The sequence below is a fragment of the Typopeltis vanoorti genome, chromosome 17 (assembly GCF_054136105.1).
Source record: "Typopeltis vanoorti isolate ZY-2024b chromosome 17, IOZ_Tvanoo_1.0, whole genome shotgun sequence".
Taxonomy (NCBI): Eukaryota; Metazoa; Arthropoda; class Arachnida; order Uropygi; family Thelyphonidae; genus Typopeltis; species Typopeltis vanoorti.
The window spans coordinates 33,833,718-33,861,625 of NC_143565.1; the positions used below are offsets into that span (position 1 = coordinate 33,833,718).

Sequence of the window (27,908 nt, forward strand, 5' to 3'; positions counted from 1 at the left end):
TTCATATTGAAAAGAATAACATGTAAGAAAGTTTTAAAGCGAATAAAAGTTCAGCAGCTCTCAGATGTAAACTGTAGACTAAAATACAGAAATATTATTGAAAATAAAATGAAAGAGTTTGAGAACAGGAATCAAACCTTGGAGATTCAGTGGCAAACTCTGAAGGAAACATTGATTGATTCTGCAAGAGAGGCATGTGGTGAGGTTGTGTGCAAAGATAAAAAAATCAGAACTCCCTGGTGGACACAGGAAGTTAAAGAGGCAGTGAAGGAAAAGAAGAAAGCATATCAAAAGTTCCTGGCAAATAAGTCAGCTTTTACTCTTACAGAATACAGAGACAAATGTAAGAAAGCTAAACAGTGTGTAAAACTAGCTAAACAAAAGTCATGGGAGGACTTTGGCAAGAATATAGAAAATAAATATCAAGAAGGTGGCAAAATATTCTGGAGGTTGTTGAAGAAGCTTAGGAATGGAGGAAAGAGTGCTGTAAAAGGAATTAGAGATGATAAAGGTGAAATGAAAACAGGAGAAAAAGATATCCTTGAAGTATGGAGTAATTACTTTGAAAAACTGCTAAATGAAACAAGCAGTGATGACAGCACAGTGATAAAAAACACTGACCAGGCATGCAGTCAGGAATACATATCCATACTTGAAGTAGAAAAAGCCATCAAAGGCTTGAAATGTGGAAAGGCAGCAGGAGTAGATGATATTCGACCAGAAATGCTGAAGTATGGTGGTATAAGAGTCTTACAGTGGCTGCACTGCATAGTTCAGAAAGCCTGGACAGAGGGACGAATTCCCGATGATTGGAGTAGAGCTCTCATAGTACCCATATATAAAAAGGGAAATAAAACTGAATGTGAGAATTACAGAGGTATTTCCCTACTGAGTGTTCCTGGTAAGATATATACAAGTATACTTAAGAAACAGTTGAGAAGAATTGTGGAAGAAAAGCTTGGTGAAGAACAAGCTGGATTCAGGCCAAATAGAGGCTGTCAGGATCAGATCTTCACTTTACGACAAATAGTCGAGAAAGCATGGGAATATAACAAAGATCTGTATTTAAGTTTTGTCGATTTGGAAAAGGCATATGACAAGGTGCCAAGAGAGAAGCTATTCAATACGCTGCAGTTATATGGTGTCAATGGGGCATTATATCAAGCAATACTTAGTCTTTATTTGAGTTGTGAGTCAGCAATTAGAATTGAAGGAAGTACAGGAAGATGGTTTAATGTTAAATCTGGTGTGAGACAAGGATGTACATTATCCCCTCTGTTATTCATTATCTATATGGATCACATTATGAAGGAATGTGGTATTAAACCTGATATCAAAATTGGAGATGTTAATGTCAGCTCTTTGCTTTATGCGGATGATGTTATACTTCTAAATAAATCCGCTACAAGTCTGCAAGATTCTCTGACTAAACTGAATAGCTGTTGTAATAGATATGGTATGAAGGTCAGCAATAAAAAGACAAAGACAATGAAAATAGGCAGAATCATTGAAAATGTCAACTGTGTTGTGAATGGAGAACCTGTGGAACAAGTAAAACATTTTAGCTACTTAGGCACAATTTTTACTGAAGATGGTAAACTAAATATAGAAATAGACAACAGAATCAGCAAAGCTGGTATCGTGGGAAGTCAATTGAATAAATTCATATGGAATAAGAAAGAAATTAGTCGGAACACTAAATTAGCTGTATACAAAACTGTGTTCAAACCAATTTTAACTTATGGATCTGAGAGCTGGGTCAGAAGTAAAACACTTGACCAAAGACTAGAGACCGCAGATATGAGAGTCCTGAGAAAGATTAGAGGCGTGAACAGATGGCATCAATGGCAATATCATATTAAAAATGAGGATATTAGGAAAGAACTTGACATTGTCAGCATCCAGGAATGCGTTAGCAGAGCTAATCTCAGATGGTATGGTCACTTAAATAGAATGGGAGAGGAAAGATTAGTAAAACAAGTGTTCTCTGCCAGGTTGGCAGGAAAACGACCCAGAGGAAGACCAAGATATAGGTGGATTGATACGGTACAAAGTGCCTTAGACGATAGAAATATAAGATCTGATAATGTTGGAGTCTTGACAAGTAACAGACTGATTTGGAGGAAAATTGTAGATAGGAAGTTAGTAATGATGTAATTTTTTCATGTAGTACTGTCATATCCTGTACACCCCTTGAGGGTACATGGCAGGAATTTGATGATGATGATGATCTCTTACTGTTATTTTTAGCATACTTCTTTCCATGCAATGTTGTGTTGTTCTCAGCTTTTTGTTTAGGGCTTCTGTTAAAGTCCATGTTTCTCCTCCATATGTTAGGACAGGAAGTATGCACTGGTCGAAAGCTTTCCTTTTTAGACTCATAGGTATGTCACTTCTGAATATGTCTCTCATTTTCCCATAAGCCAGCCATCCAAGGTGAATTCTTCATTCAATCTCTTTTCTTTGGCACTCCTCAAAGGATAACAATTGGCCCAAATATACATATGAAGTAACTTGTTCTATTTCATGCTTTTCAACTTTAACAGTTCAATGGTTAATATATTTATTCATCATTATTTTTGTTTTTTCTCTATTTATTTTTAATCCAATTACTCTGGAGGCTTCATTTAGCTGATTTAGCCTTTCTTCCAGATCTTCGAGATTATCTGCTATTAGGACAATATCATCTGCAAATTTCAGATGATGCAGCATTTCTCCATTTATGTTTATTCCTTTTGTTTCCCAATCTGTAAATAATTTGGGAGATATGGTGTCGTCTTGCCGGATGCCTTTTTGTATTGGGAACTCTTCATTGTGTTTATATAATTTAATTACAGAAGTTGCATTATTGTAAATATGTTTTAGTGTTTCAATATATAGTTTCTCAGTTCAACTGAATCAAATGCTTTTTCATAGTCTATATAGGCCAGACATAACGGTTTGTTGAATTCAACTGATTTTTCAATGAGCTGTCTTAATGTGTGAATATGTCCAAAGTATTGTAATTCTTTATAAATCCAGCTTGTTCACAGGATTGTGTTCCCTCTAGTTTAGATTTTATTCTATTATTTATAATTTTTGTGAAAACTTTATGTATGGTGGGGAGTAGGCTTATAGGTCTATAGTTTTTAATTTCTTCCTTATTGCCCTTTTTAAAAATTAATATTATTAGTGAATTGTTCCAATTTTTTGGAATTTTTCTCTGTTTTAGGCATTTATTAAAGAGTTTACTCAGCTGTTTGATGACAGGGCTTCCTTCAAGTTTTAAGAAATCTACCATAATTCCATCTTCTCCTGGGGCCTTTCCATTCCTCATTTCTCGCAGTGCCATTTCCACTTTGCCTTGTAAGATCTCAGGGGCATCATGTTCTTCCTCACTCGAGTTATCCATAAATGATTCTTGGATGGCATGGTCTTTGTCTTCATAGAGTTAAGTATAAAATTCCTGAATTCTTTTGATTATTACATCTCTATTTTTTATAAGTTCACCATTTCTTCCTCTTACAGCAGCTATTTCCTTTGTTCCAACTGATAATGTTCATCTTAAGACCTTCATATTACTATTGTTTTCTATTGTTTCTTTAATTTTCCTAGTATTATACGATCTAAGTTCATGTTTCATCCTTTTACATATAGTTTTACAAATTTCCGCATATTCTATTTTATTGGTGTCATTCAAATCTCTTCTTTTCTTCATCAGATCTAAGGTTTCCTGTCTTAGTTTTTTCTCTCTTTGGTGCCTTTTTACACCTATTTTTAGTGCACAATTCAAGATAGATTTTGTTAATATTTCAATAACATCATCGATGGTAGTAGCTGTGTTTAACTTTTTTAGTTCATTTTTGAGTAATTCTCTATAACAGCTTTTATTGTGGTAGAGGTTTTGTAGATTCACTAAATTGGACTTTTTTCTTATGAGCTTATTCGGTTTCCATTTTTTGTTGATCCATACTTTTGCACTTACTAGTCTGTGGTCACTTCCTGTATTAAATCTATTACGCACTTCAGTATTATTTATTATATATCTTCTGTTGGAGAGGATGAAGTCTAGTTCATTGTAAGTTTGTCCATTTGGGCTTCTCCAAGTCCATTTTCAATTGATTTTCTTCTTGAAAAAGCTGTTCATAATAAAGAGGTTATTTTCTTCTGCAAATTCAATAAGTCTTTCTCCTCTTTCATTCCTCTGTCCAAATCCAAATTTACCGATGCAGTTCAGATGGTCATCTCTGCATTAAAGTCACCCATTATAATTATGTAGAATTCTTTAGAATTATTTAATGTGGATTCTAATGTTTCATAGACATTTTCTATCTCCTCATCTGGATGGTCTGTAGTTTGAATTAGAATTTATATTCTAATTTCTAATATTATATTATATTAGAAATATAATTATATTATATAAATATAATATCCAGGAAAACCTCGCTTAACGTGATTAATTAATCCATCAATTAATGTGTGTTAAGCGAATACAATAAACAATAGGAATAATTATAATTCATCCATCAGTTAGCATAAATTCGGAAAAAAAATTACAGTATAAGCTATATTAGAGGATAAAATCATCAAAGTTAATAAAACTCAATTGCTTAAATTTTCATCTAATGTCTAAACATTTGATCGAGCTACTTTTTTACAAAAAAATTCAGTAAAGATGTTTGAATGGTGGTTGACTTTTTCATCTTGTCATGCAATTTGCGATGGCTGGTAATTGGATTGCTTTATCAAGATTTCAGTGCACTTCGAAGCTTCATTCCATATCAGGATCAACATCAAACAAAATCTCTGTAGCATACTCGATGTGATTGAAAACTATCTCAAGTCCTTTTGTAGTTAGCTTCTTAGTCATACAATTCTCTTCTTGTTGTCAATCCTTATCTTCTTCTTCATACGCACGCTGTTCTTCAAGTTGAAGGAGATCATTCTTGCTTAATTTTCTGAATGGGAATCGAGTAAGTTTCTCACATTATATATGTTATTGGCCATTGCCAGTGGAAGATTGTAGATGCCCCGTTCTACTTTCATTGTAATTTCTAATTTAGAAATTTGTTTGGGAGTGACAGCAAAGTTATGCCCTAGACCGAGAGCGTTCTTGGCTTCTTCAGTGAGTGTTTCAGACGATAGGTTATGACCAAGTGGTCTCGTCGAAGTTGCAGTCGGGACTTCGTATGCTGCTGCTGTTGTACTTTTGTAAATTCTTTTTTTGCTGCAACTTTGGAGATGTGATGTAGGACAGTCCACATTTCAGGATTTAACACATTGATTAGTTCTTGTTGTAGAGCTGTTTAGCTTACTAAGCTCTATGCAAGTAGCGCCGATTTGTTCTCAGAGAAGCGCTAAACTTGCCCATCGATAAATACTATGTGCCTTTGCCGATTGTCACTTTTCTTTAGATTTCAGAAAAGATGGAATGATATCGTTGTCGTGGCATCGTTTAAGGAAGGCTAACCTGTTCAATTTTCTGGACAATTTCAGTTTCAACTTATCAAACCATCACGCTTTGTATACAATATCTTCTCCGTGCAGAATCATCAATCTAACAGATAAGCTTAGGTGTTGACATTATTCATGACTTATTTTTTAATGGTATTAAGAACACCAAACAATTTTATCAAGGAGATGTTTTATTAACTGCTTATATTTCGCTGAATTTCAACTCAGCATCATCAGAGCACAACACACTTGTACACGCGACAGTGAATGAGTGAAACAATACAATTGCAATGGACAAAAGATCTAAAGTCCTATTTTTGGTGCCCTCTAATGGGGGAAGAAAAAAAAAACAGCCATGCAGGAGTTTCTCCTAGGATAACAGTCTCCCAAATTTTTGGCAAATTAATGCAACCATATTTGTTAAGGTTAGCAGAATTCTTCAAAGCCACTGCTGACAAAAAAGAATCTTTCAGATCTGTAATGACTCCTAAATAGCACATTCGTTTTCTTCCATCTAATCCTGTCTGAAGGAGTGTCCAAAGTGTGGTCTACCAGTCCTCACTTGCCATAGTAATAGTAGCGAATGTATTTTTCATGTTCTTCCAGGCGGATGAACCTAAGCTTATCTGTTAGATTGATGATTCTGCCATCATAATCATTTGCCTGAATTATCTTTTGCAATTCTTCATGAAACTTGGCTGCAGAATCTTTATCAGTACTAGCAGATTCCCCAGTTATTCTTATGTTATGCAATCCAGCACCATTTTTAAAACAGTCAAACCATCCTAAACTCTCAGTAAACCTTTTACATTCCTCTTGAAATATGTACAAATATTGTGATGTACAAATATTGAGAGCTTTAGCCTCAATATTCCTTATACTAAGAGGTAATATATTTTGGTTACAATACCCAATCCATAGTAATAGAAGTAGTTCCATCTTGATCCTTAAATGGCTTTTATTTCGGGTGATCTGCATGCTTAAAGAAGCAGTAGCAACTTTTCCTTGTTCTTCGTATTCTTTGCTCTTATTTAATATAATATGAACTGTAGACTCGCTGTATCCCAGGTCTCTCACAATCATTGTATTACTAGTGCCACTTTCATGTCTCTTAATGATTTCCAGCTTTACAGCTTGCTACAGATTGGCAACAAAATATTTTGCGTAATGTAAAATAATCGCGTTAACTCATTAATTAAAAGCTTAAAGTGAGAAATAGTATCATTTCACTCAATCGTGCTAACTGATTATCGTACATATCAAATTCGCGTTAAGCAGGGTTTTCTTGTAATTATATTATTATATTTAATTTCTAAATTATATTCTCTAAAACCTTCTTATTGGTCATGAACTGCAAAACACTTTTGTTTTGCAATTCATGAGGTACTTAATAGTCTCCTCCACACCCATAATTCAAATGAATCAATTTGCTTTCTATCTTTCTTCTTAATAATGCAGCTTTTACATCCATACATCACTACTGGAAATACCACTGCTTTGACAATTCTAGCTTTCGTGGCCTTATCACACCTCTATCTTTCAAAATTTTTGTCAGGTTTAACATCACTTTATTTCCCATGCCTATCCTTCTTTTAATGGCATCGTCACATTTACGGTCATTTCTGATTCTGAACCCCAGTAAATCATAACTTTCAACAATTTCTATTTTCTCTCCCTCTATTATAAATTCATTTAAATTTCCAGAAGCCATCACTTTTGTTTTGCTAATGCTTAAATTAAGCCTGGCTTTGTTACTTTCCATCTTAAGCAATAGAATCAACTGCTCCAGATCTTCCTTAGTTTCTGCCATGAAGGTTGTATCATTGCTTGTCTTAAATTATTTATTTTCTGCCACCAATCTTAATTCCAGCCAATTCTTTGTCTAAATCAGCCATTCTCATAATATATTCAGTATAAATATTAAAAAGGTAGGGTGAGAGTAAACAACCCTGCCACAGCCCCTTTTTCCAGAGTGATAGAAGAAGTTCCATCTCAATCCTTAAATGGCTTTTATTTCGGGTGTTCCGCATGCTTAAAGAAGCAGTAGCAACTTTTCCTTGTTCTTTGTATTCTTTGCTCTTATTTACACTGTCTGTTTCTCCAAAGACAGTTTTTACTTAAACTTCTTGGTTGTCATACAGTTCTCTTATCAAGAGAATTACATGTCTGTTCAGGTATTCCCATTGATCTTAATACAATCAACAGTCTATTGTGATCCACACAATCAAACGCTTTCTTATAATCAATAAACAGATGAATACTTCATTCTGAAATCTCTTAATCTTTCCATAATCTATTTCATGTCCATCCATCTAAAGATTTGCTACTTGGTCTCTAGTTCTTCTATCTCTCCAAAAATCTGCATGTTCTTGTGGCATTTCTGTATATTCATATACGGCTCCAACCTTCCTTGGATAACTTTCAGCACAACTTTACTTGCATATGAAATAAAAGAAATGGTTCTATGATTTTCACAATCCCTGGGATTTGATTTTTTTTGGAATTTGGATGAACACTTATGTTTTCCAATCTATAGGCCACTATATTTTCTTCCAAAATTGTTGATAAATTTCAGTCAATATATTCACTACTTCATCCCCAGCTGCTTCTCAATAATTCCACTGACACTCCATCAGCTTTTCCTTTTGGCAGCTGTTCCATTGCTGATATCACTTCACTTTTCATTATCATGGGTTCAGGGATTCTTAAGGGTCAAAGCTGTATAACTGAGAGGAGACCTCCACATAGCCTTTAAATGAATGCAGAGAACCGACCAGGGCTTCTGACCTAATGTCCAACCCTAACCTTCTCGTGGTGCGCCCTGTTGGGTATCTACTTGGATACTGAATGAACGAGGATGGGCTGGCAATTTGGGATTTAGCCGACCAAACTGTATTCTTATTGGTTAAACCAAAATAAAAAATGATGGTACGACATGACAAATTTTCATGCCCGCTGGGGCGTCGCCCGGTTAAACAAGGCCCCCGTTGTTTTCGCAAGGGAACCAGGGCGAACAGCGAAAAGTCAGCTACTGGAACAAATCTGAAAACAAACTGCAACTCAATATCACCAGAGTTAAAGATCGGTACTATCAACATAAGAAGCCTGAATGGCAAAGAAATGGAGCTAGCTGAGGAATTAGATAAGTACCAGATCGACATAATAGGGGTGACTGAAACAAAAAAGACAAAAACTGATGAGATCTTTCTGGGCAATAAATACAAAATGTTATATTCAGGCAATGACAATCAAGGAAAAGAAGGAGTAGCCATAGTATTCAACATAAAATACGAGGCTAATCTTCTTGAATGGCAGTCAGTCTCAAGTAGAGTAATGTGGGCAAATATGAGAATGGGGAACTGGACAATGAGACTTATTTGTGCCTATAGTCCCACAGAAGGTTCTACTAAAATAGAAGTGGAGGAATTTTTTGAGGCTTTAGAAAAAGCAACTGACACAACTAAAAAGGAAAAGTTCGTCCTTGTTAGGGATCTAAATAGCAGAGTAAGAAATGATTGTGAGACATACAAAAATATTTTGGGAAAATTTGGAGAAAAGAGCAAAGCTAATAATAATGGCAAATATCTGTTGGATTTCTGCTCAGGACATGGACTGGTTATTACTAACACCATGTTCCAACATCAAAAGGTGCACAAATTCACATGGAGAGAAGAGGCAAGGAATAAGAAAAGTCTCATTGACTATGTTATTGTTGATAGTGATGTTTTCTCCCTGGTTCAGGACATGAGTGTACAGAGGATTTGAAATTGGAAGTGATCACTATTTAGTCTTGAGCAGGATAAAATTGAATTTCATATTGAAAAGAATAACATGTAAGAAAGTTTTAAAGCGAATAAAAGTTGAGCAGCTCTCAGATGTGAACTGTAGATTAAAATACACAAAGATTATTGAGGAAAAAATGAAAGAGTTTGAGAACAGGAATCAAACCGTGGAGATTCAGTGGCAAACTCTGAAGAAAACATTGATTCATTCTGCCAGAGAAGCATGTGGTGAGGTTGTCTGCAAGGATAAAAAAAATCAGAACTCCCTGGTGGACACAGGAAGTTAAAGAGGCAGTGAAGGAAAAGAAGAAAGCATATCAAAAGTTCCTGGCAAATAAGTCAGCTTGTGCTCTTAGAGAATACATTCTTGCATTTGTATTCTCTAAGAATACAAATGCAAGAATGCTAAACACTGTGTAAAACTAGCTAAACAAAATTCATGGGAGGACTTTGGCAAGAATATAGAAAATAAATATCAAGAAGGTGGCAAAATATTCTAGAGGTTGTTGAAGAAGCTTAGGAATGGAGGAAAGAGTGCTGTAAAAGGACTTAGAGATGATAAAGGTGACATGAAAATGGGAGAAAAAGATATCCTTGAAGTATGGAGTAATTACTTTGAAAAACTGCTAAATGAAACAAACAGTGATGACAGCACAGTGGTAAAAAAACACTGACCAGGCATGCAGTCAGGAAAATACATATCCATACTTGAAGTAGAAAAAGCCATCAAAGGCTTGAAATGTGGAAAGGCAGCAGGAGTAGATGATATTCGAGCAGAAATGCTGAAGTATGGTGGTATAGGAGTCTTACAGTGGCTGCACTGCATAGTTCAGAAAGCCTGGACAGATGGACAAATTCCCGATGATTGGAGTAGAGCTCTCATAGTACCCATATATAAAAAGGGAAATAAAACTGAATGTGATAGAGGTATATCCCTATTGAGTGTTCCTGGTAAGATACGTGCAAGTATACTTGAGAAACGGTTGAGAAGAATTGTGGAAGAAAAGCTGGGTGAAGAACAAGCTGGATTCAGGCCAAATAGAGGCTGTCAGGATCAGATCTTCACTTTACGACAAATAGTTGAGAAAGCATGGGAATATAACAAAGATCTGTATTTAAGTTTTGTCGATTTGGAAAAGGCATATGACAAGGTGCCAAGAGAGAAGCTATTCAATACGCTACAGTTATATGGTGTCAATGGGATATTATATCAAGCAATACTTAGTCTTTATTTGAGTTGGAAGTCAGCAGTTAGAATTGAAGGAAGTACAGGAAGATGGTTTAATGTTAAATCTGGTGTGAGACAAGGATGTACATTATCCCCTCTGTTATTCATTATCTATATGGATCGCATTGTGAAGAAAGTGGTATTGAACATGATGTCGGGGTTGGAGATGTTAATATCGGCTCTTTGCTTTGTGCGGATGATGTACTTCTGAATGAATCCGCTGCGGGTCTGTGGGATTCTCTGACTAAGTTGAATGGCTGTTGTAATGGATATGGTATGAAGTTCAGCAATAAAAAGACAAAGACAATGAAAATAGGCAGAATCATTGAAAATGTCAACTGTGTTGTGAATGGAGAACCTGTGGAACAAGTGAAACATTTCAGCTACTTAGGCACGATTTTTACTAAAGATGGTAAATTAAATATAGAAATAGACAACAGAATCAACAAAGCTGGTATGGTAGGAAGTCAATTGAATAAATTCATATGGAATAAGAGAGAAATTAGTTGCAACACTAAATTAGTTGTATACAAGACAGTATTCAAACCAGTTTTAACTTATGGATCTGAGAACTGGGTCAGAAGTAAAATACTTGACTAGACTAGAGACCGCAGATATGAGGGTCCTGAGAAAGATTATAGCCGTGAACAAATGCCATCAATGGCAATATCATATTAAAAACGAGGATATATTAGGAAAGAACTTGACATTGTCAGCATCCAGGAATGCATTAGCAGAGCTAATCTCAGGTGGTATGGACAGAAAGATTAGCAAAACAAGAGTTCTCTGCCAGGTTGGCAGCAAAACGACCCAGAGGAAGACCAAGATATAGGTGGATTGATACGGTACAAAGTGCCTTAGACGATAGAAATATAAGATCTGATAATGCTGTAGTCTTGACAAGTAACAGACTGCTTTGGAGGAAAATTGTAGATAGGAAGTTAGTAATGATGTAATTTTTTTCATGTAGTACTATCATATCCTGTACACCCCTTGAGGGTACATGGCAGGAATTTGATGATGATGATGGGTTCCTGTGGTGATAATTTATGTCTATAGCTAAATTCACATATACACTACCTGTCTCATTTATCTTGTCTGCACAAATATGTATCAAATTTGATGTCATGTGTCTTTTTTTATTGTCATACACTAAATAAATAAATACATATGGCTAAATTTTTATATTTCAGTAAACCACATCTGCTATCATTACAAGAATTATTGAAAGTATATTCTTTATCAATTACAGGCATTATTTATTATATAAATCACAAAACGTGTCATTTTTAATAGTGTTCACTATATTCTTAAAAATTACACACACACATATATATATAATTTTTATTCCTACCTTTTGTAATCAGCAACTGTTTACATTTTTCCATGGAGAACTCAACATTAACACTTCTTCTATCTAATTTTACAGCTTCATCGACCAATAATTTACTTCCATTCAACCTTTTTGACACATCTAATGTGCATTCTGTTGTACGTAAAGCTTGCAACTGGGACGATTTTTCAATGGTATCCATGCATTTCATATCAGAGCTAGACAACATTTCAAACATATCACCTATCTTTTCTTCTTTTTTATAATCTACATCATTATCATCTTCATTTTCTTCTTTTTTGTGATCTACATCATTATCACCTGTATTTTCTTCTTTTTTGCAATCTACATCATCTTCATTTTCTTCTTCTTTGCGATCTCTATCAAAATCATCCACTTTTTCTTCTTTTTTGTAATCTATATCAATATCATCTGCATTTTCTTCTTTTTGGCAATGAGTTCTAATGTCATCAGAATCTGTGGTGGCAGCACGGGTCACAAAATTTAATACAGATTGCTTTTTTTTAGACACTGAATATTGTTCATGTGGTGATAATTTATGTCTATTGCTATTTTTTTTATATTTCAATAAACTAGATTTACTATCATTACAACAATTATTGAAGGTATATTCTTTATCAAAAGCAGACTGAGAATCCAATAATCCATTATCAACACAAGCCTTTGGTGGCATACATGTAATTTTAGAAAGGGGAGCTTCTTCAGTATTAAGATGATTGTTGCTGGCGTCATCAATATTATCCTCCTCCTCCTCCTGTTCTGTATGAAGAAAAGAACTACTATTTAAGGAATTTGAATTTTCTAATCCTTCTGCCATGCTCTTGTTTGCAAGTGATTCTGACACAGTAGTAGGGGATCTATAACAAGAAGCTAAATAAAGATATACAAATAATGAAAATATCAATATCTCACATAAATATGGAGAAATTAAAACTAAAATAATGCTTATATAACAAAATAAAACATAAGATTAAAGATTATCTAATCAGTTTGTTAAGGTATCTTTGGGTGGATAAAATAACTCAGAGCATAGGTTCATTAACTGGAAGCCATCCTGTCATTTAATGAGTTCATATATTTTATGATTTTATTTAGTTTTATATACAGAGTATGTAATTTTTTTTTTATTATTATTATTAAGAGAGACCTCCAGGGAGTCAAGGACTCATTGAGGGGAGGCTACATACTACATGCACCAGCTATCATAGTTGTTCTTGAATTTATTCACACTACTTCACATACAACATCCAATATGGCAATCCATTCCAATCACACACACCACTCTATGAGAAAAAAATCTAGCTCTTACTCCTTTCTTGAGGGCATTCATTCTCAGCTTCCAAGGATGCCCTCTCATCCTTTCTCCACCCTCCATAAAATGAAAAATTCCATCAATTGAAATCCTGTATGACTCTTTCAGAAGGCTGTAAGTTTTAATCAAATCACCCCTCTTTCTCCTGCTTGCTAGTGTCTGCAGCCTACAAATTCTCAATCTTCATAATCAGTACTCTACAATACTAATATCATTTTTGACATTCTCCTTTGCACCTCTATCCACTGTATCAGAATCACAAGGAAACCACACTGGAAAATTACGGGGAGATTATTCGGCTTTGAAATAATGTGGGATTTAATATCCCCTTAATTTAAATCATTTTTACGTCGCCGAATTGAAGCCTCCTGGCTCTTTATTTTAAATAATTTATTGGTACACCTTCTTGGCAATTCGTATAGCAGAGTATATGTAAGTTCTGTTCACTACCATCTTAGTATTATTCAGGTCTACCTACTCACTGATGAGAACTCAAAAAAGGTCGAAACCGGTCTGGGTAGTGACTTTCTCTCATAATGTAGAACAGTAATACATCTCCTAGGAGCTGTTGTTTTACATTATGGGTAAATACTAAGAACAGTGATCAGAACTTGCTCCACCTTTGCAACGAGTTGCCCTGACATTGCACTACCAGGTGTTGGCTTACGCTTGGACTTGCCGAACTTTATATATTCGGCATGAAACTCTTAGATTAGATTTCTATCTCTGAGTTTCTTATTTGGCTTTGAAATAATATGGGATTTAATATACCTTTAATTTAAATAATCATATGTTTTAATTTAGAACTCCTCCCAGTTTAATTTTAAAACTTCATGTATCAAACTTTTAAAATGCTAATATATATATACTAAATAAATTTCGTCTGATGATACTGCGTTCGTTTCCCCCTTTTTACGGGAGTTCACAGTACCATCTAGTTCCCCCAAATTTTATCCAGGCCCCGGAACCGGCACAGGCTGACGAATCAGACCTATGGCTGGGTCAGTATTCCTGACTGTAATCCGTGTGTCCTCAGACCGGTTTGCCTGCTTGCAGGATGAAAAACACCAGATAAACTGGCGGGAAAAACCCTGCTGTCCACGCCCAAGACCAGCTAACTTGGCTATGACTGAGGAAGATCTTTAAGCTCCTCACGTCGTTGACGGGAATCGAACCTAGGACACTCCTTCCCCAGGCATATGGTTACGAAGCACAAAGCCACTAGGCTAACCGCATGGACATATATATATACTGGACTGAAGGCATACAAGTCCTTTTATACCATGATAAATACTCAATATGAAAAGCGGTGAATAAGAAAAAAAAAGAAATGTTCATATCAACAATATCTTTATTTAAATTAAGGGGATATTAAATCCCACATGTGGGATTTAATATCCCCTTAATTTAAATAATATTTATATCGCCGAAATGAAGCCTATTGGCTCTTTATATTTAAGTAACAATATCTTTATCCCTAACTTCAGAATCCATTTTTTTAAAAAATTTAATTATGTATCCTTTTCAAAAATGTAACATAACAACTCTGAGGTCAAACCCACTTCGATAAATTGACTTCATTAGACTTCTTTTTAACCACTTTCCCTTAATCAACCAGTAATTTAATTACATGTCATGCACATATACATCAACATTAACCAGATTCTTTTTTGTTTGTTTTAACAGTGGTTGGTCAGTATAAATCACATAAATCACATTCACATCCTTGGTGGAACTGACTTCAAACCCCCCATATGATGTAACGATTCTAATAATTACCATGAAATTATATATATATATATATTTTATCTTATTTATTTATTTATTTTTGGTTTTAAACTTAACCTTTCTATCAACCAAGCTTCTATCAACAAATTCATTTCCTTTCCAGATGAAGTATAATAGTTGGTTTTTCCTTCTCTGAACTGATGAACACATATTACATAACCACCATAGATGATAAACAGTAAACGTGCACTACAGCGAATACCACTATGATGAAATGATGTGTTATAACAAACTATGGAAAAGTCCCAGCCTAAGAAAAGAGAACCAATGATATTTTAAACTCTCACTATTACAAGCAGTAAAAGCTCAAACCTTCGTGATGGCAAACTGAATTGCCTGGAATAATGTCACAATCAGGAGATAAAGAAAATGGTAGGAAATTGTAGATTGATTACAAAACACAAAGGAAAATTACAAGAAGTGGAACAAATGAAACTCAGCAGAATATAATACAGGGAAATTGTGGATTTGTTTAAGTTAAGGGATATTACATCCCATATAGTTTCTTAGCCGAATAAGAAACTCAAAGAGTTTCATGGCGAATATAGTAGAAACTATATAAAGTTCGGCGATTCCAAGCGTAAGCAAATACCCAAATACTGCAGCAACTGACCCTAAAGGTAGTGCAAGCTGAGGCAACTCGTGTCAAAGGTGGAGCAAGCTCCGATGACTATTCTTGATATTTACTCATAATGAGAACTTAGCTCCTAGGAGCTGTATTATTGTTCGACATTATGACAGAAGGTCACTACCCAGACCGGTTTCAACCTTTATTGAGGTCTCATCAGTGAGTAGGCAGACCTAGTTAATATCAAGTTTGTAGCGAACAGAACTTACAACCCTTCTACGAGTTTTGCCATGAGGTGTCCTAATAAATTATTAGATATATGAAGAGCCAAAGGCTTCAATTCGGTGACATATATAACATGTTTAAGTTAAGGGATATTACATCCCATATAGTTTGTAGAAATTGTGGATATTAAACAAAACAAAAGAAAATCGTGTAAAAAACAAAAGAGATCACAGGAAACAGAACAGAGGAAATGGCAGGAACAAAAGAATCATGAACTAACAACAGAACAAAGTAATCATATACTGATTACATAACAATAAGGATTGACAGGATCTATATGTAATGCACAAAAAATTAAACAAAACATACAAATGCAAACAATAACAGAAGACAGGAAAAATCTAGAAGAGTATAAAATTATAAAACTAATAATCTAGAACTGATGTTTACATTTCAAAACATTACATTAGCTTAATGTCACTTATCCAAAAACTTCATAATGAACTAAATATGTCCATGCCTTTTTTTTAGAGTAATTTATAGGTTTGATGTTAGTTTATGAAGAAACATTATCTCATTTGCAAACTATCAGATATATAATTCAAACTATCAGATATATATATCAGATATATAATAGAGTTTTGAAACAGATCACTCGTTCACTCTCCCTCTCTAGGTTTCTATACTTAAGTGGCAGTTGCTCAATATACTTAGCCATTGTGCATGCCTGTTATTACTCAACTTAAAAATTCAACTTAAATGTCATATATGACTGTCGTAAGTTCACAGTGAATACCTATTACAGCAATATACTGTACTAGTACAATACTAATAATAACAATACAACTACTCCAATAAGACAAATGATATACAGTTTCAACTTTCTACTCAGTTCTTAAAGGAGCATATCATGAAGGAAAGTAATTTCTTCATCGTCATCATCAAATTCCTGATATATACCCTCAAAGGGTGTACAGGATGTTATTATTATTATTATCATCATCATCTAAGACCTCCAGGGAGTCAAGGACTCATCAAGGGAGGCTGTAAATTACCCAACCCAGCTATCATACCTTCCCATAAATTCATTTACAGTAGATGCACTCACTACCTGTAAGGGCAAATTATTCCACTCACTCACTGCTCTCAAGGAGAAAAACCTAGCTCTTAACCCTTTCTTGACTAAGAACAACCGTAACTTCCATGGATGCACCCCATCTTCTCTCCCCACCTTCCATATAACAAAAAATTTCATCAGTTGAAATGCTATAACACCTATTCAAAAGTTTATAGACCTCTATCAATCAATCTATCACAATCTGTCCTCATAATCTATATCCCATAATCCAGATATAATCTTTGTAACTCTTCTTTATCCCCTTGGAACCCAGAGAGGCAAAATTACTTCCTTATCCTTGTCACGGTTCGCTTCAACATACCAATTATCCTCTGAGTTGTATTTGCAACTTTTGCTATGTGACCTTTGAACTTTAAATTCTGATCCATCAATACACCAAGATCCCTTGCCTCTTCAGTTTCTTGTAGCATAACCCTGCTAATATAATATGTCGCTGGAACTCTAATCACGCCAAAGTGCATAACTTTACACCTACTAACATTAAACTGACAGCCATTTTTGTTAGCCCAGATTTCCAGTCTATTCAAATCATTTTGTAATTTCTGAATATCAGTAGCATCCCTGATTGCCCTGCCTATCTTCACATCATCAGCAAACAATTGCAAATCTGATGATAGATCCTGCTTGATGTCATTAATGTACAGATTGAACAATAATGGCCCAAGGACTGAACCCTGAGGTACACCACTAGTTACCTTAAATCTGGCAGATTCACACCTACTGTATACCACTTTTTGATATCTGTCTGTCAACCATCTTCTGATCCAAGTCAATAGATTATGTTCCAGTCCCATATTCTCCAGTTTACACAACAGCCTACTGTGTGGTATCCTATCAAATGCCTTAGAAAAATCCAACATTATCATAGTGTATCCATTTCCTTTATCCAACTCGGCCGTAACATTGTTATAAAATATGAGCAAATTGCTAAAACATGACCTTCCTATAGTAAACCCATGCTGTTCCCTGCATAGTATAGAATGCTTGTCTACCCATTTCTGTATGTGAGTTCTTACCAACTTCTCTAAAATCTTCACTACCACACCAGAGATACTAATAGGTCGGTAGTTAGACACATCAGTTTTTGCACCACCCTTGTGCAATGGAACTAGATGATAGTACTACATGAAAAATTTACATCATTACTAACTTCCTATTTACAATTTTCCTTCAAATCAGTCTGTTACCTATCAAGACTCCAATATTATCAGGTCTTATATTTCTGACTTCTAAGGCACTTTTTACAGTATCAATCCACTTATATCTTGGTCTTCCTCTGGATCTTTTTCCTGCCAACCTGGCAGAGAACACTTGTTTTGCTAATCTTTCCTCTCCCATTCTATTTAAGTGACCATACCACATGAGATTAGCTCTGCTAATGCATTCCTGGATGCTGACAATATCAACATCTTTCCTAATATCCTCATTTTTAATATGATATTGTCATTGATGCCAACTGTTCATGCCCCTAACTCAGGACTCTGATATCTGCAGTCTCTAGTCTTTGGTCAAGTATTTTACTTCTAACCCAGCTCTCAGATCCATAAGTTAAAATTGGTTTGAACACTGTCTTGTATACAGCTAATTTAGTGTTTTGGATAATTTCTCTCTTATTCCATATAAATTTATTCAGTTGACTTCCTACCATGCCATTTTTGTTGATTCTGTTTTATTTCCATATTTAATTTACCATCTTCACTAAAAATCGTGTGCCTAATTAGCTGAAATGTTTTATTTGTTCTAATAGTTCTCCAATCACAATGCAGTTGATATTTTCAATGTTTCTGCCTATTTTCATTGTCTTTGTCTTTTTAATGCTGACCTTCATACCATATCTATTACAACAGTTATTCGATTTAATCAGGGTATCTTGCAGACATGTAGCGAATTTATTTAGAAGTATAACATCATCTGCAAAAAGCAAACAGCTAAGATTAACACCTCCAATTTTGAAATCAGGTTTAATACCATTTTCCTTCATAATGTGATCCATATAGATTAGGAATAATAGAGGGGATAATGTACATCCTTATCTGACACCAGAATTAACATTAAACTACCTTCCTATACTTCCTTCAATTCTAACTGCTGACTTACTACTCAAATAAAGACTAAGTATTGCTTGATATAATGCCCCATTAACACCATATAACTGTAGCATTTTGCATTCTCCCCTCTTGGCACCTTGTCATATGCCTTTTCCAGATCTACAAAACTTAAATACAGATCTTTGTTATATTCCCATGATTTCTCAACTACCTGTGGTAAAGTGAAAATCAGATCCTCACAGCCTCTAATTGACCTGAATCCAGCTTGTTCTTCACCAAGCTTCTCTTCCACAATCCTTCTCAAGTATACTTGCATATATCTTGCCAGGAACACTCAGTAATGAAATGCCTCTATAATTCTCACATTCAGTTTTATTTCCCTTTTTATATATGGGTACTATGAAAGCTCTACTCTAATCAGCTGGAATTCGTCCCTCTGCCCAGGCCTTCTGAACTATGCAGTTCAGCCACTAAGACTTTTATACCTCCATACTTGAGCATTTCTGGTCGAATATCATCTACTATTTCTTGCCTTTCCACATTTCAAGCTTTTGGTGGCTTCAAGTATGGATATATATTCCTGACTGCATGCCTGGTCAGCATTTTTTTACCACTCTGCTGTCATCACTGCTTGTTTCATTTACAATTTTTCAAAGTAATTACTCTGTTGGAACGTCCCATCCTGCTGTCTGATCCAATTATGATGGTTAATTGAACTTATCCTTACTTCTTTAAATTCCGTTTTTTATTTGTCAGATGTTGATTGATACTGATCCGAATATAGAGAAATTTATATTATCCTGTGCCACCTTATATTCAGATTAGTCTATATAACATAGAGGAATCAATCATCAACTAACGTTTGCAATCTCACTTTTCTGCAGGCCGAGGTTGATATTATCATTTAAGGCTTCCGTAAGGTCCAATAAATTTTTATGAGCGGTGCAGATGAAAGAAAATCAGGCAAACATCAAATTGAATTCAATAAAACAAAACATTTAATGCAGTGTTATACAACATGTACATCTAAGTATAACTTTCTAAACAAGATAATGCAATTGAACAAATTCAAAATATCTCTGAGATACAGGTAGCTATTCAGTTAGGTTTTAAGATTAAAGCCACAAATCTTAGATCTTATTATTCAAGACATAAGTATTTCTATCACAACCTGCCTCTATTCTATGAGAAAAATCATATCATCTACACATCAATTTAGTTCTAGTGCTTAAAATAGATACAATGCATTAAGTATCAAACATTCAACTCTCAGTTCTCTAAATTCTGCCAATTAATAGAAAATAGTTCTCACAATTCAAAGTTCCAGAATTCCAATAAATATTTTTATAGTTGCGGTTCTCTAATTCACTTCTAGTCTATAAACACTTAATTGAATCACAAGGCAGTTATCAATTCAAGTGGGAAACACTTTAGTGCTTCATTCTTTCAACTATTTAAAGTTAAACACCTCAGCTAGGGTATAGATATATTAGGCGGAATTAACTTTCATCTGCTTTACACTGGATGTAAAAAGGATAAGTCTTACCGGGTTACAACTTCTGCACATTGAATTCACTTAGGCACACTTTCAAAATTCCTGTTAACTAATTACTGTGAGGAAACACAAATCAAAGATATCTATGTTAACTGAAATATTAAACACAGAGCTACATAAGTCTTGACACATTAGATTTACATCATGTACTAATTCCTTATCTTCCACTATGTATTGACTTCAGCTCTGCAGCTTTCCTCCCTCTAATCATTAGAAATCTATCGTAATATCAGAATTCCATAGAGGTAGTTTTTAATGCCTATTTATTCCCGGTCCTTATCTTGTCGATTTTTCCGCATATCTCCACTTGCCCTTCGTTACTCACAACCGCTCTCTTCGCTGTCCCTAAGCTTTCTCCTCTTTACTTTCGTTTTCCAATTAACTGCGTTTATTCTTCCTGCCAAAATCCGGTTTTGCCAGTTTAGCTTACATCTACAGGCTTCTCTCTATATCATAGCCATTCATGTTCTAAGCACGCGCTAACTAAAAACAACTCCGTTTCTCCTTTTCTAGCCAATCAAATTCAATCAGAAGAATTACATAAAATCATATCAGCAGAATTCCACATATTTACATTATTTTTTTTTAGAAATAACAAATAAAGAAATAATCCGTAATTCACATAAAATACATTTAAATACGATAAATACAAATTCTTAATATATATATGCACAGCTTCTTACAACATTAACACAAGAATAATTAAAATAAATTGAATGACATTTTAATACAGAGTCCTTTCAGTACTAATACATATTCTAGATTAAATAATCAAGTAATAATAAACAAACTCAAAGTAATTATATGAATAATAATTTACAAGCAAGAGATTAACATCAAATAATATTTACAAGTGTTGCTTAAGTTATGGTAGATTATGTTAAATGTAAATGAAGTATTATAATTCTCAAACATCTTCATTCACAAATTAACAACTCCATAGATCAAAGATATCTTTTTCTCCAATTTTCATGTCACCCTTATCATCTTTAATTGTCCACTCGGTTAGCCTAATGGCTTTGCGATTCGCAAGCATATGCCTGGGGAAGGAGTGTCCTAGGATTGATTCCCGTCAACAACGTGAGGAGCTAAAGGATCTTCCTCAGCCATAGCCATGTTAGCCAGTCTTGAGCGTGGACAACAGGGTTTTTTTCGCCAGTTTATCTGGTGTTTTTCAACCCGCAAGCAGGCAAACCGGTCCGAGGACACATACGGATTACAGTCAGGAATACTGACCCAGCCATAGGTCCGATTCGTCAGCCTATGCCGGTTCCAGAGCCTGGATAAAATTTTTTTGGGGGGGGGGGGACTAGATGGTACCGTGAACTCCCATAAAAAGGGGGAACGCTGTATCATCACACAGAATTTATTTATCTCTAATTCCTTTTATAGCACTCTTTCCTCCATTTCTGAGCTTCTTCAACAACCTCCAGATTACCTTGGCTTCTTCTTCATATTTATTTTATGTGTTCTTGCCAAAGTCCTCCCATGACTTTTGTTTAGCCAGTTTTACACAGTGTTTAGCTTTCTTACATTTGTCTCTGTATTTTTTAAGAGCACAATCTGACTTATTTGCCAGGAACTTTTGATATGCTTTCTTCTTTCCTTCACTGCCTCTTTAACTTCCTGTTAAAGAGGCAGTGAAGTTACCTAACAGGGTGCACCACGAGAAAGTGAGGATTGGACATTAGGTCAGAAGCCCTAGTAGGTTCTCCACATTCTTTTGAAGGCTATGTAGAGGTCTCCTCTCAGTTGTATAGCTTTGACCTTTAAGCACCCCGGAAAGTAATTTAAAGTAATTAAAATAATTAATTTAAGTAATTCATTTTTTTATTTATTGATTTATTATTTATTAATATATTTATTTAAGTAATTAAGGAAAGTAATTTAAATAATTATAATTTTAATTTAATCAAGTCTTTATGAGTACATAAGGTAAATTCAATAATAATGCTGGTAACTAGACATTAAAATTGTGAACAAATTTATTTTGTTCAATATTTTGGGGTCGCTACTTTCTACACCCCCCCCCCCCAAGGAAAACTACCTCATAGAGACTTCTGAAGAAAAAGCCTTAACCTCTGTCCAAAAAAGACCTATAATTTAGATTCACTACGCAAATGATGTGTTCCTCCATTTGGCCATATGGCTCTGAGCCTCTTAACACCTTCCTAACACATATTAATAATCATTACCCTAGGATTCGGTTCACCTTGTAAAAATGAAAAACACAGTCTCCCCCTTCCTAGACACCTTGATTACATGCCAACCTGATGGATCCTTGACATTCTCAGTTTACAGAAAACCCACCATACAGGCAAATACAATCACCAACAGTCATCTCTGCTCTTCTCAACAGTATGAGAGTATTAAAATTTAAGTATATATCAGGATAAAATTGATTAGTGTCAATAATAATGCCCCACCACAGAACTTGAACACATTCACAACACTCTTTCTTAGTCAATGGCTGTAATTCCCTCCAAATTGAAAAAATATTAAAACTCCAAAACTGCATTCCTCCCTCCCCTCCAGAACAGAGATTACACCAAATCTATTACCATCCTATATATCCATGGCACTTAAGAAAAATGAACAAAAATGCTCAAAAGATGCAACCTTGTAATCACTTACAGACAACATAAAAAATTGGCATCCTCCATCCACTCTTCTAAAGACCAGCCACAGTCTCTTGACCTGCCAGGTGTCTACCTGGTAGCATGCAGCTGTAAGCTGTTCCTACTATGGCCAAACAGGCAGGACAACCAACATATGAATTGCCGAACACAAAGGCTACATCCAGGTCCACCACTATAGCCACTCAAGGCTTACTGACCATGCCTTGGACACCTATGATATGATACAATGGAAAAAGGCCAATGTACTCCACAGGAGCAAATCTAAAAATGAAAGATTTTTCATAAAATCTGCCTCAGCCTTAGGGGAAACTACCTCAAATCTGGGAAGCATTTCACCCTTAGAACTTCAGTTCAACAGCTGAGAACGCCCATCTCAGCCAACTAGGACTTTGGACTTGCCTTTATTGTTTTGCGTTAGTCATACTTACCTTATGTAGTGCCTGAATGCACATATCAATTTGTTCACTGTTCCCTGATAATGAAAGTTTGACTGATCAAAATGTGGGAAATATTAATCAAAAGTTATTTTAATTAATATATAGTGTGGGTTCTAACTTCCTTAAGTAATATCATTATTATTAGGTATCTACCTGGATACTGACTGAATGAGGATGGGCTGGCAATTTGAGATTTAGTCAGCCATTCTTAATGGCTTATACCATAATGCAAAATAAAGGTACATAATATGTTATGCATTAAAGATGCCAAGAAATTCTATTCTTGGTTTCATCATTTACCCAAGTGTAAGCAAACAAAGTTTGCATGTGAAGTGACGTGACTTTTCGTGCAAAGTTTAATGTATAGTATAATCAAGTGGAAAAACTTTCAACATGACATGCTGGCTGGGGCTTGCTTGGTTAAACAAAGCCAGTTTCAATGAAGGCCCTTTCCTGTATCAACATGACAATGCTTCCATCTATAAATCAAACTCTGTGCAGAAATGGTTTGATGAAATGGGTACTGAAGAACTTGACAGGCCTGCAGAGAGCCCTGATCCAACCCCAACAAACAACATATACCTATGAGACGAAGTGGAATGTCCACTGCAACCCAGGTTGAATCACCTGACATCAGTGACTGACCTCAAAAATGGAATGGAAGTGCTGCATCAATATACGAAAATCAAGCAGAAAGCTTTCCCAGAAGATCGAATACTGTCATAAGAGCAAAGGTGGACCAATTCTATAGTAATGTTTTTTATAATTAGAGTGAGAGTTAGGATGAGCAAGCATTCAGATATTTTTGATTAGATAGTGTAGATATACACATGTATTCCCAGGTTGATTGATTTGGCATGTCTTACATATACTTTCTATGCAAATAACTGTTTTTTTGTATAACAAAAATAACAGTTTTACATCTTGTAATAAGCTCTGCACCCCTTTGCAATTTGGTTGTTTGTTTATAACTGCATTAATCAGTATGTTCTCAGCTCCAAGGGAATCATAATAGTATCACATAACTGACTAGAGAGCAGCATAACCTCTATTCATTTCCTTCTTAATTCATGTAGCAGTCTATTCTCTTTGTGTATATTCAATGATGATGTGATGTGATGAGATATTTGTCGTGCAATATTATGGTTTAAATGAAATGTTTCTTATATAATTTACATCTCAGTCATTTAATCATATCTATGAATTATGTTAGTATCAATCACCAATCTATGGGAAGAGAGACTGAGAGGAGAGATCACAAAAAGGGAAAGGAAATGGAATGGAATTTATGCAGATATTGAGAGAAAATTACTTAGAAATGATACATGAGGAAAAGATTGTGGATAAGAAAAAGATGAATGGCAATCATTCATGTGAAAGCAGTTATACCCGATATACAAATATATATACACCCTCTGTCCAAAAAGAAACCGACCTTTTCAAAAATAGAAGACAATAGTGGCGCCACCTGTTGCACCACTAGTTTCTTCTTTCACTATCTTTTTGTTGTCAAAAGCATCAACATTCATTAGTGTTGTGCCAACTGTTTGACATTTGTTTCATTAGAAGCCGAGTTATAGTGCCAAAAGTGACAGTGTGTTTTGACGAACAGTTGGTCGTCACGATATTCATGCCGTACGTGACGAATTCTCGCTATCAATTGCTTCAAAACTTCGAGATAAAGCTCACCATTGACCGTTTGGCCAGGCGGAATGAATTCTTTGTGGATAATGCCCTTGGAATCACAGAAACAAATCAGCATTGTCTTTACTTTTGACTTCTCCAAGTGATTTTTTTTTCGGATGCCCCTCTTCTGGTAGTCTCCACTCAGCATTCTGGATGCTCTTCAGCATACTCAAAACACCACGTTTCGTCACCAGTGACGATCATTTCAAGGAAGTTTGAGTCCTTATGAGTGGTTTTAATGAGGTCTTTGCAGTGTTCAATTCAATACATTTTTGGTTGTCGGTCAACTTGTGGGAAATAGATCGCGAATTCAATTTACGAAGGCCCAAACTCTCGGTCAAATTGTTCTACACAGTTGATTTTGGAATCCCCAATTCATCTTCAATCAATCTCATGGATGATTTCGGGTTTTCTTTGATGAAATGATGCACTTTTTGGATGTTAACTTCGCTCAGTCCAGTTTTTGGATAGCCCGGCTTTTCGTCATCCTCAAGCGTCTCATGACCACTTTGAAATCGCTTAAACCACTCGTAAACTTGAGTACAGGATAAGCATTCATCACTGTATGCTTTTTGAAGCATTTGATGTGTTTAGGTAAAACTTTTACCAAGTTTAACGCAAAAGTCAATCGCAGCTCTCTGTTTGAAACTCGTTTTCTGACTGTTTGTCAAAACACAGTCACTCTTGGCACTATAACTTAGCTTCTAATGAAACAAATGTCATAAACAGTTGACACAACACTAGTGAAGGTTGCCGCTTTTGACAACAAAAAGATACAACAGGTGGCACCACTAGTTTCTTTTATTTTCGAAAAGTTCAGTTTCTTTTTGGACAGAGGGTATAAAAAATATATATATGATAAATACTGACAGTATTATCACAAATATTGTCTACATAATATGGAGCAATACTGATACTTGGAAATTCAATAAAAGTGATGCTTTCATTACAATAAATTTAAAATTGTTCTAATTTTCCGAATTTATATATCAGTTAAATAGAAAGAAGATCTGAAACTTTATAGAAGCAATAAAAAAAATCCAATTGAAAATAAATGTAGAAAAAATAAAGGAAATAATTATTTTATTTCTACTTTCTTTTTTTTTTCATTTCCAGCAAAATCTTTGGTTAACTCAAAGATTTGGAATGAAGAACAGTGACAGCTTATTGGTAGTCTAAGTATTTTTGTATACAAAAGGATAGCAGAATGCAGTCAGTGCAATAAAAAAATGTAAAAAGGAGGGGGAAAAAGGCATCAACTAATAAAACTGTTTTTTTTTTTTTTGCTTTTTGTTTTTTTTTGCATATTATAAATGCATGTATCAATTATGAAAGAAATCATAAGTGCAAGATGCAGAAAAATAATCTAAAATTAAGCAAATTATAATTCTTAAAATCCATGCCCATAATATCTTATTTCCTGCATGACAGCAAACATGAAAACAAAATGCATTTGACACACACACAAAAGCATTTTGATGATTACATTTCTTAACTAGCATAAATTTTTCAGTGAATCTTTTTTTTCCTCAATAGATTTTGTTTCGACTATTATTTTTTCAATGAAATATCATTTGATGAGTTCTGAAAACATAATACAAGATATAATAAACATTACGAAATATGCAGAGATATTTGAAATAATAAAAGTGATCAAACAGCCTATCTGGCCAGACTGTACAAAATATGTATAGTCTGAGATTTTTTTCCCTCATAAGTGACCTAAACAAAATGAAAAATTTTGTCTATGCATACAGAGCATTTGCCTTGAACACCAATGGACTTAAACAAATAATTTGTATATTAATATTTATGAAACATGCTGTAGAAAAAAAAAAATTTCCATATAAAGTAAACTTCCAAAACTCACATCTGAAGGATTTAATAGGCTGATCATCTTGATTTGCTTTTGGTGATGAAAATTTTCTCTTCAAGTGGGTAAGTGTTATCTAAAGGAATTGAAAATTGAATACAGAACTATCTTTAAATAAATATACCATGAAATAAATGAATATGAGTACTCAAGAATATATAGAACCCCTTCCAATCCAATTAATTTTTTCTTCTTTTCATACACTTTCAATAAGAGACTAGTTCGTTATTTCTTATATGTTCAAATTTTCTTCATAGCAACTAATCTCATAAGATTATAAGTATTTCATGCTATTACTTACAACAATGCAAAAAACAAAATTAATATTATAACGTATGAGCTGCTAATATTTTATTGAATCTCAAATCAGCATCCTCAGAAAAGAAAACGTAATTGTGGAAGCATTTCAAAATTGTAAAGTACAAATTAACATCTTATCATAGTATCCCTGAGGGTTTGATTTAAAGCAGTTGACAGTTGTTGAGATGAAGATGGTCTTGAAGTGATCGCCTTCCAAAATTTTGGTAAATTACTGCAGTCATACTTGAGGATCAGAGAATGTTCATACACTGAGGTTCTGCTTATGCCGGCTCCAAAAATAGTTCATTTCTATTTAATGTCATATGAAGCATATGACATGGGAGGAGGGGGAGGGATGTTCATGTGAGGTGTGTCAGTTCTGACTTACTATAATGATATGCATGCATTTTTTTTTCCAATGCAGATATTAAGAGAACTTCCTGTCTACCCACAGTAAGCTAAGTTACACACAAAAGGTACTGCTGGATACATTAAGAGATTGTCTATAGAATGGATGAGTTAACAGTTTCTATAGACAATCT

General features: G+C 34.7%; 1 protein-coding gene across 2 annotated transcripts in view; it reads right to left on the bottom strand.

The window, feature by feature from the left end:
* Pms2 (mismatch repair endonuclease PMS2) overlaps positions 1-27,908 on the bottom strand; it is a 272,119-nt gene that overhangs the window by 75,011 nt on the left and 169,200 nt on the right. For both annotated transcript variants that reach the window (XM_090407693.1, XM_090407694.1), the window contains exons 14-15: positions 27,064-27,142; positions 11,798-12,667 (exon numbers count right to left, since the gene is read on the bottom strand). In XM_090407693.1, the coding sequence (XP_090263819.1) occupies positions 11,798-12,667; positions 27,064-27,142 (949 nt within the window). The remainder of the gene's footprint in view (positions 1-11,797; positions 12,668-27,063; positions 27,143-27,908) is intronic.